Source organism: Protopterus annectens, chromosome 1.part0, assembly GCF_019279795.1.
Source record: "Protopterus annectens isolate FY-2018-M chromosome 1.part0, PAN1.0, whole genome shotgun sequence".
In the NCBI taxonomy this organism is placed as follows: domain Eukaryota; kingdom Metazoa; phylum Chordata; order Ceratodontiformes; family Protopteridae; genus Protopterus; species Protopterus annectens.
The window spans coordinates 1,802,217,274-1,802,230,149 of NC_056725.1; the positions used below are offsets into that span (position 1 = coordinate 1,802,217,274).

General features: G+C 41.0%; 1 protein-coding gene across 2 annotated transcripts in view; it reads right to left on the bottom strand.

The window, feature by feature from the left end:
* Positions 1 to 12,876, bottom strand: part of UTRN (utrophin) — a 4,744,936-nt gene that overhangs the window by 3,477,548 nt on the left and 1,254,512 nt on the right. For both annotated transcript variants that reach the window (XM_044069601.1, XM_044069592.1), the window contains exon 14: positions 12,758 to 12,859. In XM_044069601.1, coding sequence (XP_043925536.1) covers positions 12,758 to 12,859 — 102 coding nt within the window. The remainder of the gene's footprint in view (positions 1 to 12,757; positions 12,860 to 12,876) is intronic.

Here is a 12,876-nt window from a genome sequence, read left to right on the forward strand (position 1 = left end):
TTAAAAAGACTGGAAGATGTGCTCTAACCCTAGTCAAGTACAGTTCATCCCCCTTCAGAGTCCTAATTCCTCCTAATTAAAACAACCCCCCCCCCTCCAACTACAATGATGTTCTTTTACCTGATTCTACAAGCATCAACTGGGGAAAGGACAGCTGAAGTCCACAAAAAGAAAAAGATAACCTCATACTGTCTACATAATTAGGTTTATTATGAATGTGCCCTGTAAGAAGGAAAATGTGTGCATTTCATGTGAAATGTCTCTATCTAGTGACACCAAGTGAAATAATAATCAGCATTCTTGTATTATCTATCTCAAAACTCAGACTCTCTTCATTTTGTTTTTATTCATAAAATAAAAAAAAAAATACTAGTTTCTGATCCTTTCATACAGATTCCGTCTTGGTGTAGTAAGCCCCTTCTGAAAGGGTGTACCTTGAAAATCATCATTATCTTTAACACACTCATCCTTAGGAAGCTTCGCCTTCCTAGTGAGCTCAATGCTGTGACCAGGGGACACCATAGCTGTACCTAGGCCAAGAGCGAGATTTTTTTTTGTGTTATGGGTCACTTTTGAAGGATTTGGCCCAACTTTTAATTATATAGGAATAATGCACACTGAGGACATTTGGGGACAGTTTGCTTCAGACACAGGCAAAACCAAACAGAATGGAAATCCCTATGAGAATTTGCTTTCCACACTCCAAATAACTCACTTTTTCCTGACATCTATTGCAACAGTAAACAGTAACAATAAAACAGTTAGCAACAATTAGAGGTGTTACTCATTGGGGCACTTAACTGAATCTCTAGTGCTTTGGGAATGACCGATGTACTACAACACGTACTAATAGAACAGAACCTCAGACAGCAAGAAAGAACTGATGGCACTGGCTGACACTTTATACTACTAATCTCCTGGCATCAGAAGGTGAATGCATCTGTCAATACTGTGTTGGAAGATGGAAATTTCTGACATCTGAGCACACACCAAGAGTCATTATTCTAACAATGAACTACAAAGAACGGTTATGTATAAATTCAACTGATTAATTTTTTTTTTATTAAATTCCCCTTCCACAAAAACACATTTATATAGCCCTTGACAAGGCAGATGAACAGCCATTTAACTGTAATCAATTTACAGCCATGGTTAGTTGCAATGCATTCACGCACAGACTTCCCCCAAAGACTAACAACCCTCTGACTAGATACACTTCCATGTTTGACTGTGATCCACCCTTTCCTCCCAGAAAAAAGAATGTACATAATCTTTGCCAAGTTAGATCAACAATTTTATTGTGATCAACTGGCAGTAGTAACTGGTAATTAGTAATTGGTCACTTTCACACACAGACTGCCCCCAAATAATAATGACTTACTGACTGGACACACTGGCATTTTCTGTGATCAAGCCCATGTGGCCACTGCAGTACATTTTAAACTGGGTCACTTTCTCAATTCTCTCTCACACACACCCACACAAAGAAGCATGCACACACTGCCTCTGACAAACCAAAACAGCAGCTTTCATCTACAGAATTTCCACAAAGATACCAAACTCTGACGGAGTACCATCATTGAGCACACTAAATCTTGGCCCAATAATTTATTTGAACCTAATTTACACAAATGTACTACCCATGACAAGCCAGAATGTTAATTATGTACTTCTACACACGAATGTCTCACCAACCAACCAAAAAAAAAAATTCTGACTGGGTATGTGATCAAGTGAAAAAGTTTGGACACAGTAACAAACTTCATGTTGGCATCTCTCTCATATGCACTGCCAGTGACAAACTAGACTGACAATCATTTCAGTGTAATTTAGTGACTGCTAGCCTCAGTTACTTTCATACAGCTCACACCCCGTTCTCCAAAATAAACATTTTATCAACAGGTATACCTCTACATGACAAGTTCAATTCAAACCCACCCCCCCATCACCTACTAACCACACCCAAAGAAATACTAGCAACCATCCCTGTACCTATCATTACAATGGAACAAGTCCTTATTGAGCTCACTAAAGCCAAAAACACAGCCTTCATGGGTGCAGACAACATTCCAGGATGCTTCTTAAATAGCTTAAAACAGAATCTATCAGGGCCACTAGGAACCCTCTAACCACAGCATCCACATGGATTTTGTCCCAGAGGAACGTAGGACTGCAACAGTCGTCCCCCTGCACAAATGAGGCCCATCAACTTGACCTAGAGAACTACAGACCCATAAGCTTGACCAGTCTTATCTGCAAAGCCATGGAGAGAATTAACATGAACCTGATCAATAATGACACAGGACATCTCCAACACTAGACCAGACCCAACTTGGCTTTGTTAAAGGGAGATTTTGCCTGCTCAATCTGATGGACTTTTTGAGAAAGTCACCAGGGTCATGGAGGAGGGTAAAATGGTACACCGCTTATCTAAACTTGGCCAAATCTTTTGAAATTTCCCCACTTAAGAACCATAAATAAACTTACTGCATGAAGCATACATACATACATCAGGTGGACAGGAAATGGCTCACTGACAGGACAAATGCTGTCCAGACAGTGAATCCACTTCTGATAAGAAACCTGTTATTAGCAGTATCCCACAGGGCTCAGTGTTGGGACTACTCCTGTTTGGGATATATTTCTCTGAAGTGAAGTCCAATACTGGAGGTCTCTGGCTCACCAAGTTTGCCAACGACTGTAAGCTGGGAGCAACCATGAAACTCCCAACTGATGTTGACATCCTACTAACAGTCCTAAAAATGACAAATGACCATTGCCAAAACCATGGTCTGAGACTAAATGTTAAAAAATGCGTAATCATACCCTTTAGTAAATCAGACACCCCTGCAAATAATAATATTGATACGTACACTCCTAAAAGTAGACCCAGTGATGAGGGACCTAGAAACACAGAAGGATAGTAACCTAAACTTTGACCACCAGGTAGCTGCGGTACTGAGGAAATCCTTCTGTGTGGCTTAATTTACAAGTAAAGGCACTGCATCAAGGTCAAAGGAAGTCATTGTACTGGGGGGGGGGGGGGCTCATCAGGCCTATAATCGAGTACAATGCTGCCTTCTGCATGTACCTAACCAAGCACTTACACAAACTGAAGCGGCCCCAAAGGTTTCTCATTAAGAAAATATAAAGTGTAGAACACATGTCTTATGCAGACTGACTAAAGGTGCTATACATTTACTCAGTCTCATATTTCAGAGGTGACTTATGCCTGACCTACAACGCATTCTCCATTCCAGCCTTAATGAAAGAGTTGCATATTCATAAGAAAAATTATGAGGATTACGCATTCCATGGAACTGAACCTTTATGTGACTAACAGAATCTGTTGGAGAGACAGATTCATATCCCAAAGGCTACTCCTTCTATGGAGTAAACTTCCCATCATATAACAAAGACTGTTCAACACGCTCTTCAAAAAGAATTTGGATAAATGGATAGGGAACCAGAAATTCACTCCTGAGGTACTGCCCATGTCCCTTATGGGCAGAGGCACTGTAAAATGACTCAGGGCTCCAGCATCCAAAAACCTACTACCCTGATACTATCCCATCCCATATCTGGGAAATTAAGATATACTATCACATCCTGGGCATTACTGGCTATGTTTGTAAAGGCTCTTGCGCCATTTGCCTAATAATCATCTATGAACCTATGATTGCCTACGAGTTTAAAAAACTCTGACTAGGGAAACGGACTTCAGTTCATTACACAAAATCAAAGTTCCTGACAAGCCACATTAATGATCAATTGCTTTCAAGTACACAGTGCCTTCCCATTCTATTCCAAAACAAACCACTACCCTCAAGAGGTACTCTGATAAGGTTTGATTGTTACCATTACCTGGCATTCTAAAAGGAACAGTGTCACTTTGCGTTTACCCCCCCCCCCCCATCTTTTAAATAAAGTTGTGACCACTGGTCTGTTAACACTGATCAGCTTTACCTCGTGCCATGTCAGCATTTTTGACAAACTCTAAAATGAAAAAAAGAAAGCCATCATAACTCTCAGAGCTCAACTGCTCTGCTCTGTTCCACAGCTTTGGCTAAAGTTAGTTCTCTACGGACCTAAGAACTAGCATTACTGGTGTCCACACAAATAAAACATCAGAGCTGAAGATGGCTTTGCTAAAAATCAGAAATCTCAACAATAAAAGGGTGATTCAGAATCTTTCCACTGCTTGAAGGATGTCAATGTCTGTATAACTGCTGAAACTAGATTTAACTAACTACAGTCCGTAACAATTTTCAGGGTGTACTTCCTTTCACTGTTGCAGATATAATGGAAAATGTGGAAGTGTCTCAGTATTTCTAAAATACTTACAAAAGTCAAGAAAACATCTCCAAACTAAAAATCATCATACAGTACTATCAGTGGTATTGTATACAAAACTACAGTTCTGTACCTTCAATATGTCCCCTATGCAGTATAAGAAGCTTCTGATTTAATCAATGAAAACAAAAAACATCCCTTTCAGTAATTTTAACTATCCAGACATTGACTGGTAAACCACTCACCACCAAATAAACGTGCCTAAATTTAAATAACGGAATTATGCACAAAGAAAAAAATGGAGTGAAAACTAGGAACGCCAAAATCTTAACAGAACATTCCAGGAAACCTAGGATCTTTCTGTTCCCAACAATGATTATACTTTTGAGACTAACACAGGCTATACCCATCATCATTAACCTAAGAGTAAACTCAAATTTAGTCATAAATAAATCATTCTTAATTTTACTAAAGAAAACCATTGTACCACACATTACATAATTATGAAAAATGATAAGGATTCCAACCCCAGCAACCACAATAAATCAGATCAGGACATTCGTAGCGACTTCAAAGGTATTAACTTCTGCTTTCATAAACACATACTTGTAAGAGACAATAGGTAAAAATCAATATAAAGGCCTTGTTGGAGTTACAAAACTAATGGCACAAAAGAAAAAAAGCACTAAAAGACTTAGGAATTACTTTAGTCAAAGCAAGTCTAGACTAAATACAGTAGAAAAACTATTTTTTTAAGTAAATATTTCAGCATTAACTATTAATTCAAATTGGTCTAAAAGGTTAAAAGCAATAAGGTAATCTTTAAACATGTCATAAAAATTAAAAGTAAAACTGTGAATGTAATGTCTTATCAATAAATGAAGTGATCACAAAGCTGCAGGACGTTACTAAATGAGCATCCTTAGACTTGGCAAAACGGGATTAAAAATGATGCCATCATGAAAGGCATAAAAAAAATGGCAGACACAAATTGAAACTATTAGCAGTGTGCAACTATGCAAGTCAAAAAAGTACATTCTGTAGTCTCACTCTAAACACCATAGCTACTCACCATTTGGAGATCAATATTACCACTTAATGCAATGCCAATATGATCAACTATTGAATGTAATTGCTGACTTTTGTAGCTTTGAAACAAGCCACACGAAACAAACTGAAAAGATGCAATGACTCCTTAGTCTATTACTCCTACTCTGAGTTAATGTCTAATCAAGTTCTACTTGAATGTTAATGCCTACAAAGCAACACTGCAACAAATAAATCAACATGGGATTACAAAGATCAAACTTCTTGAATGGCTACAGGCTGCAAGCTTCACAATCAAACATATGAAAATTGCACTCACATCAGTACTTAAAATAAAATGCAACGTGTTCAATGGCTAACTGTGACCTGTGACTATTAGCAGATACAGAAGGGAGATGATCTCACTGTGACTTTGTTCTACTTAGATTTTTCAAATAATATACATATGCTTTTATAATGTTTTTATATTACATATTTTTTAAAAAAAAAATTTTCTTCAATACATTCTTTATGTATTCTAAAGTCCCTTTAAATACACCTCTATTCATGAGGAAGTGAAGGGTTGTTATGACATGGTTTATGGTTATATGCATTTCTTTTGAATTTTAAGACCTTGTTTAATAGATGTATTTTTTAATATCAGGATAGATTTTCAGTCATTGTTGTAATGGTTGTAGTGAGCAGAAAGCAGGCATGATTCAGTTAGTTAATAATTTAGTTTAAGTAATTAGTGTTTGTGTAAAAGGATGTGATGTAACAACCTTTTACTTGTCTGAGGATGTTTAGCACTGGTTAAACGAAAGCGCTTACAGAGTATTGTGGATTCCATTCTTTGTGGACACTTGTTTAAATTGTGTATTCGATGCCCTTTTGAAGTTTTTATTCAGTCTACTGGGTCCTGGTTCGTTTGCTTTTACATACTACTTAGATAAAACTTTGATATGAATGTGAAATACACCAGACAAGGAATGACACACTAGAGCTGTATCGAGTAGGGTACTTCTACCACAGAAGTATGAAGATGTGCTGGAAGAACTAGACATGCTTTGGTAATACAGCACTTTTCAATGGTGGAAGAAAAGTAAGTCGAGATGTACATATGGATACTTGACTTAGGAGTGCAGTTGCAAAAAGAAATTACAAAACGGCTGTCAAAAAAAAAAATCAGTAAAGTAAGAAATTCAGTTTTATTTTTCTTTCAGAGAAAAAAAAGTTGTGTCCAATGCTGAAGTATCAAACTTGACATTTACTTATTTTGACTGAGTTAGTCCAACTAGGTTTGTGGCTTATTTTCAAAGACCCAATGTGGTATTCATACTGACTAAGGGAAATCTGTCCCTAAGTAAATTCGCCTACTTTTTCTTTCAGTTCATAGGTGTGTACTACACTAATGGAACTGGAGCCTTTACAAGCCTAGCCCATCCCTGTCATCGTGGCACCCTACTTTAGTTCCTACTGCCTCTGTCGAGTAGAGTCACTTGAGTGATCCCCGGGGTGAATTTTCTATTTTCCATCCACTCATCAAGATTTCTCTGGCTGTCATATATGGGAAGTCTATTCTATAGCATGGGCAGTCTCTAGGTTATTAACCTGTCCCTGCAACATGGTTTGTTGATTGTGGTAATGAGGTTAAGGTCTCTGGAGCGTGTGGTGTGCAGGGATTGGGATTTCTTTAGATGTAGCATTTCTAACAGGGCTGGGTCAGACATGGCTTTGTAAGTCCAGCAGAGATCGCCTCTAAGTAGGCAATATGAGACGGAGAACAGTTGGGAGTTTTTTGAGTCTGTCCATATAGGACAAGTGTTTAAGGCCTAGGATTCTCTCTGTGAGGTACTTTTGCAGCCTCTCCAGTTGTTGCAGGTGTCCAGTGAGGTACATGCCAAATGTGGCATTGTACTCGACAACTGGCCTAATGAGGGAAGAGTAGAGGGAGACAATGACCTCTTTCTTCCAGGATGCAAAACCCTTACTAATGAGATGTACCACATAGGGCTTTCTGACCACAGTGGCAATGTGGTGGTCAAAAGAGGTTGCGGTCAACCTGTGTTCCCAGATCTCTTGTAACGCCTTCTGTGTTCGGTGGACTAACATCGATGTGGTAATTCATGGGAACAGAGTTTTTCCCAAAGGGGATAACAACATTTTTTGGCATTGAGCTTAAGGCCATGGTTCTGACACCAGTCGCTGGTCTCAGTGAGGCCTTTCTGTAGGATGTCATCACTTGGGGAGTTAATAGCTCCCAACTTGCAATCGTCTGCGAACTTTGTCAGCCAGAGTCCTTTTTGTGTTGGCCTAGACTTCAAAGAAGTAGATACCAAACAGGAGAGGACCCAGGACCAAACCCTGTGGGACTCCACTCATGACTGATTGGCAGTCTGACTTGGAGTCAGCTACTTTCACACTGTGGGTTCTATCTGTGAGCCAGTCTGCAACCCACCTAGTGATATAGGGGTTGACGCCTAACTTAGTGAATTTCTCTATGATTCCTGAGAGGGGAATGGTATTCAAAGGCCTTGGCCAGATCAAGGTAGGCTGTATGAACCACCTTGCCTTCATCCACAGCACTGGTGACAGACTCAAAAAAGTCGACCAAGTTGAGCAGGCATGATTTACCCTTCACAAAACCAAACTGTGAGATCTAGAGTTTGGAGATTCCCTATATCCTTGTTTATTAGGTTCATGATGATGCGTTCCACAGCTTTGCACATCAGACTCTGCAAGCTAATAGGGCGATAGTTCCCAGGGTCTATAGTCGCTCCTCCTTTGTGGAGAGGGATGACTGTAGCAGTGCACCATTCGGTAGGGACAAAGCCTGAGGTGAGGGTGTGTCTGAACAGGGCACACAGGTGAGGTGCCAGTTCACTCTGTAGTTCATGTAGAATACAGCCAGGAATATTGTCAGGTCTCATAGAAGCTGCATTCTTGGTCTTGGACAGTGCTGTTTTAACCTGTGCAGCAGTAATATTGAGTGCCCGGCAATCTATCCGTATTTTGATTGGTCCTTTCGGGGGGGGGGGGGGGGGCTAAAGTTGGCACTGAATCTGTCCGCCAGTATATTGGTAATATCTGCTGGTTCGGTATAGGAGGTACCGTTGTGCAGTAGCGCAGAGCAAAATCTGGGTACTACTGTGGAGATTCTTTACATACCAGTATATTGCCAAGCACCCAGTATTACTGCTGCACAGGTTAAAACAGCCTACCTCGATCTGGCCAAGACCTTCGATACCATCCCCCACTCAGGAATCATAGAAAAACTCACTAAGCTAGGCATCAACCCCTATATCACTAGGTCAGTTGCAAACTGGCTCACAGACAGAATCCACAGTGTGAAAGTAGCTGACTCCAAGTCAGACTGCTGACCAGTCACGAGTGGAGTTCCAGAGGGATCGGTCCTGGGTCCTCTCCTGTTTGGTATCTACTTCTCAGAAGTCCAGGCCAACATGAAGGGACTCTGGCTGACAAAGTTCGCAGATGACTGCAAGTTGGGGACCATTATTAACTCCCTAACTGATGTTGACATCCTACAAAAAAGGCCTCACTGAGACCAACGACTGGTGTCAGAACCATGGCCTTAAAGCTCAATGTCAAAAATGTGTCATCCCGTTTAGGAAAAACCTACTTCCCATGAATTACCACATCGATGGTAATCCACTGAACACAGAAGGCGTTATAAGAGATCTGGGAACACAGGCTGACAGCAACCTCTCTTCTGATCACCACATTGTCACTGTGGTCAGAAAGTCCTTCTATGTGGCACATCTCATTACTAAGGGTTTTGCATCCACATAGAAAGACTTCATTGTCTCCCTCTACTCTTTCTTTATTTGGCCAGTCATCGAGTGCAATGCCCCATTTGGCATGTACCTCACTAGACACCTGCAACAACTGGAGAGGCCGTAAAAGTACCTCACAAAGAGGATCCTAGGCCTTAAACACTTGTCCTATATGGACAGACTCAAAAAACTCAACTATTCTCTCTCATATCGCCTACGTAGTGGCGATATCTGCTTGACTTACAAAGCCATGTCTGACCCAGACCTGTTACAAATGCTACATCTAAAGAAATCCCAATCCCTGCACACCACACGCTCTAGAGACCTCAACCTCATTACCACAACCAACAGAACATGCTGGCGGGACGGGTTCATAACCCAGAGACTGCCCATGTTATGGAATAGACTTCCTATACATGTCAACCAGAGCACCTCTCTGGCCCTCAAGAGAAATCTTGATGAGTGGATGGGAAATAGAAAATTCACCCCGGGGATCACTCCACTGGCTCTACTCGACAGAGGCACTGGGAACTAAGGTCAGGTAGCACGATGCCAGGGTAATCCTATGGGCTAGGCTTGTAAAGGCTCCAGGGCCATTAGCCTAGTACACACCTATGAACTATAGAAGGCCTTGAGGTTGTCTTTACTATGTGATGCAATTCTGTTTTCATAGCTAGCTTTAGAGAATTTGATGAGGGATCTCAAACTTTTGTTGAGGCTGATAAGGGAGTTTTTCAAGTCTTGGGACTTCACCTTACTCCGCATCAGTTTCCTCCTCTTGCTGTAGAGTTTGTTTAGGGAAGGGGACCACCAGATTGGCTTCCTTTTTTTGGAAGAGTGTGTCTTGGTTCTATTGGGTATGGTAAGATCCATGCATTTGTGTACTTGTTCGTACAGTGCAGTGGGTGTATGATTTGACAGTCATGCAACTATTCTCCATTTACATGGATGCTGTGAAGTTGGCCACCTCTGTTTTTAGGAGCCCAAAGTTAGCTTTGAAGAAGTTTTTCATGGTGGTTACCTTTGTGTGTGTGTGTGTGTGTGTGGGGGGGGGGGGGGGGGGGGATTTCCAAGGTGATTAGTTTGTGGTCGGAGTTGACTACTGGTGTGGAGCAACGGTCCCCCATGTTAGTAATGACCAGGTAAAGGATATTACTACCTCTAGTGGGGGTAAGAATGAGCTGGTCCAAGGCATTGGAATTAATGAATTCCAGGAAACGTTGTGCAAGTGTATTGATACACGAGTAGTTTTCCCAGTTAATGGAGGGATAGTTGAAGTCGCCCAGTATGAGTGTGTTAGGTTGGACCTTAACATTTTCCAGGGTGCTTAGGAACGTGGAGTGCGAGTCTTGGGACATGGTTGGGGACCTATAGCATGCTACAACTTGAATTGCTGTCTTATCTAATATTAGCTGCATCTGAAGTATCTCTGATGTGTTATGCTGGGCTACCAGTTTGGAGGTGTGCACATCCTTTATGAATATGGAAACACAACCGCCTTTGGAGCTTCGGTCCTAGTTCTGGGGCAGAAAGGTGTGGAATTAGTTATAGCCTAGTAGTGCAGGGGTGCTTTCTGTTGCCTTGAACCAGGTCTCTGTTACAGCACAAATGTCGATGTTCTCCATTTTAAGCACTGCTTAGAGTGAGTGCATTTTGAGATTTAGACTTCTAGCATTGAGCAGCATGACCCTCAGACTGCATTTGTTTGTAGCTGTTACAGTGGTAATTTGTTCTTTGGAACTAAAAGAGGTACTATAGGGGTGGCAAGAGCCTTGGCCAGTATTCGGAAGCCCAGGGGTGACAGATGCAGGCCATCTCTGGCAAACCATCGAGGTCCGTCAGTCATGTCATCCCAAGGAGAGAGATATTGGATCCGCTTAGAATGACACCAGAAACTTAGCCAACTGTTGAAATTAATCATTTTCTGCTTGTACTGTGGTATCATTCTGAGTGATGGGTAGGATGCTGCTCAGGGTTAGGGGTCATATCCACCTGGGCTACATAATCCAAGAGCTCCTCCACATCTCTTTTCATGTAGACCAGGGAGGTACATCTCAGGTCATTCACACCCACATGTACAATGACAGAGTCATATTTGTACCTGTTGTTGAGGGACGTGAGTGCGTGCGTTATGTGCCGGATTCTGGCAACTGACAGGCAGCTGGCTGTTACATTCTCCTTATTCAACCTAGTGAGTGGGACATCAGGGTGTCTCACTATCTACTCACCTATGACTACTGTGTTGGGCAAGCTGTTTTGCTTTAGGGGCTATGGTTGAGTGGCACACTGTTTAGGAGACTTGTCTCCTGATTAGTTTTGTGTTGTGGTGGTTGAGTGCGCTTCTGGCTTGGAGGTCTCTGCTGTTTGGGTAGATGTTTATTGAGAGCCTCTGTGAAGGTGGATGTGTGGTTTGTGTTTTTATGTGAAGACAGTGCTGGTGTGTGTTCTGGAGGGCTATGTGTAGGAGAACTTTTGTTTTAGCACCAGGATGGTGGAGAGAGTGTGAAGGAGCTTTGCAGGAGCATAAGACTAACATCACTGAATGCATTTTTGAACAAATTACTGCACTGCCCACTTCAGATTCTGATGGTTTAGACAGTCATCTTCAAAAGAAATGACAGCAGAAGCATATCCTGAGGCTGGGAAGGAGATTTCATGGAGTGAAGTGATGGAAGCAATTTCCACTGGAAAATGCTTAGCATTTTGTGCAGGACAGAAATGATGACTCCTTTTGTAAGGGAAAAGGCTGCATTTTGACTTCACATGGAGCAAAAAGCAGTTGTCAGGAAGTGAGAGGTGTGATGATGCGGACAGCTACTATCCAAGAAGCAGCAGTAGCAACAAGTACTGTGGAAGGAACAGCAAATACTAGAAATAAAGTGATCTCTGAATTTCTAAGTTTAAGAGCATCCTTTTGTTTAAGACCCAAAGCTAGGACAACTATGATGTTTTGTACTATAGAATGAAGGCATTAAACCACTTGGTTTAAGTTACTGATTCTCTAGTAAATACAGGGATTCTATAATGCATCTTGGTACAGAAACATTTGCAGATGTTACTTCTGAAATGCGTGACCTAATTAATACATTTATGAACTGTTAAGTGAAGTTATATGGCAGAGTAAATACATTATGTCTCCATAAATAAAAAAGGCATACTTTCAGTATAGAACTAATGATACTTTTGAAGGACACTGTAAAAATGTGATAAACGTTACAAAGACAATGGATGACTGAGGGATACAGACAAAAGAAAAGAAAGCAAGCAGAATACTTTAAAAAAATATATATTTTGTCAAGTATGTGCATGTGTAATCAATGAAAACAGAGAAAAAGCAGGGTATTGGGGGAAACCTTAAATGTCTTCCCCCTGTGGCAGTTTACAGCATTTAATAATGGATTTCCTTTAAAGATATGAAACTTGTATGGGGGGGGTAAACCAGAATGTATAAACTATTTTGTATTGAAGAGGTGATTACTTATGATTTGAATGTGAAGATGAGAATGTTTCTAAAGAAAATGGAATCAAATGTTAAAATCAATGCTGATTTAGATCGTAATATATTTACAAAACTGGTAAACCAAAGGGGAGTGACAGAGCTTATGCCCACCACTGAAAATGTAAAAAAATTGGTATTTTCTAACCTGCTCCTCTATCAGCTGCTGCCAGAGGATAAAGATCTCCTGAAGCCTTTGCCATCGTTCTTCTGTCCAGCGACACACTGCCGCCCATCTTTCACCAAGGGCCTACGAGAAGAAATAAG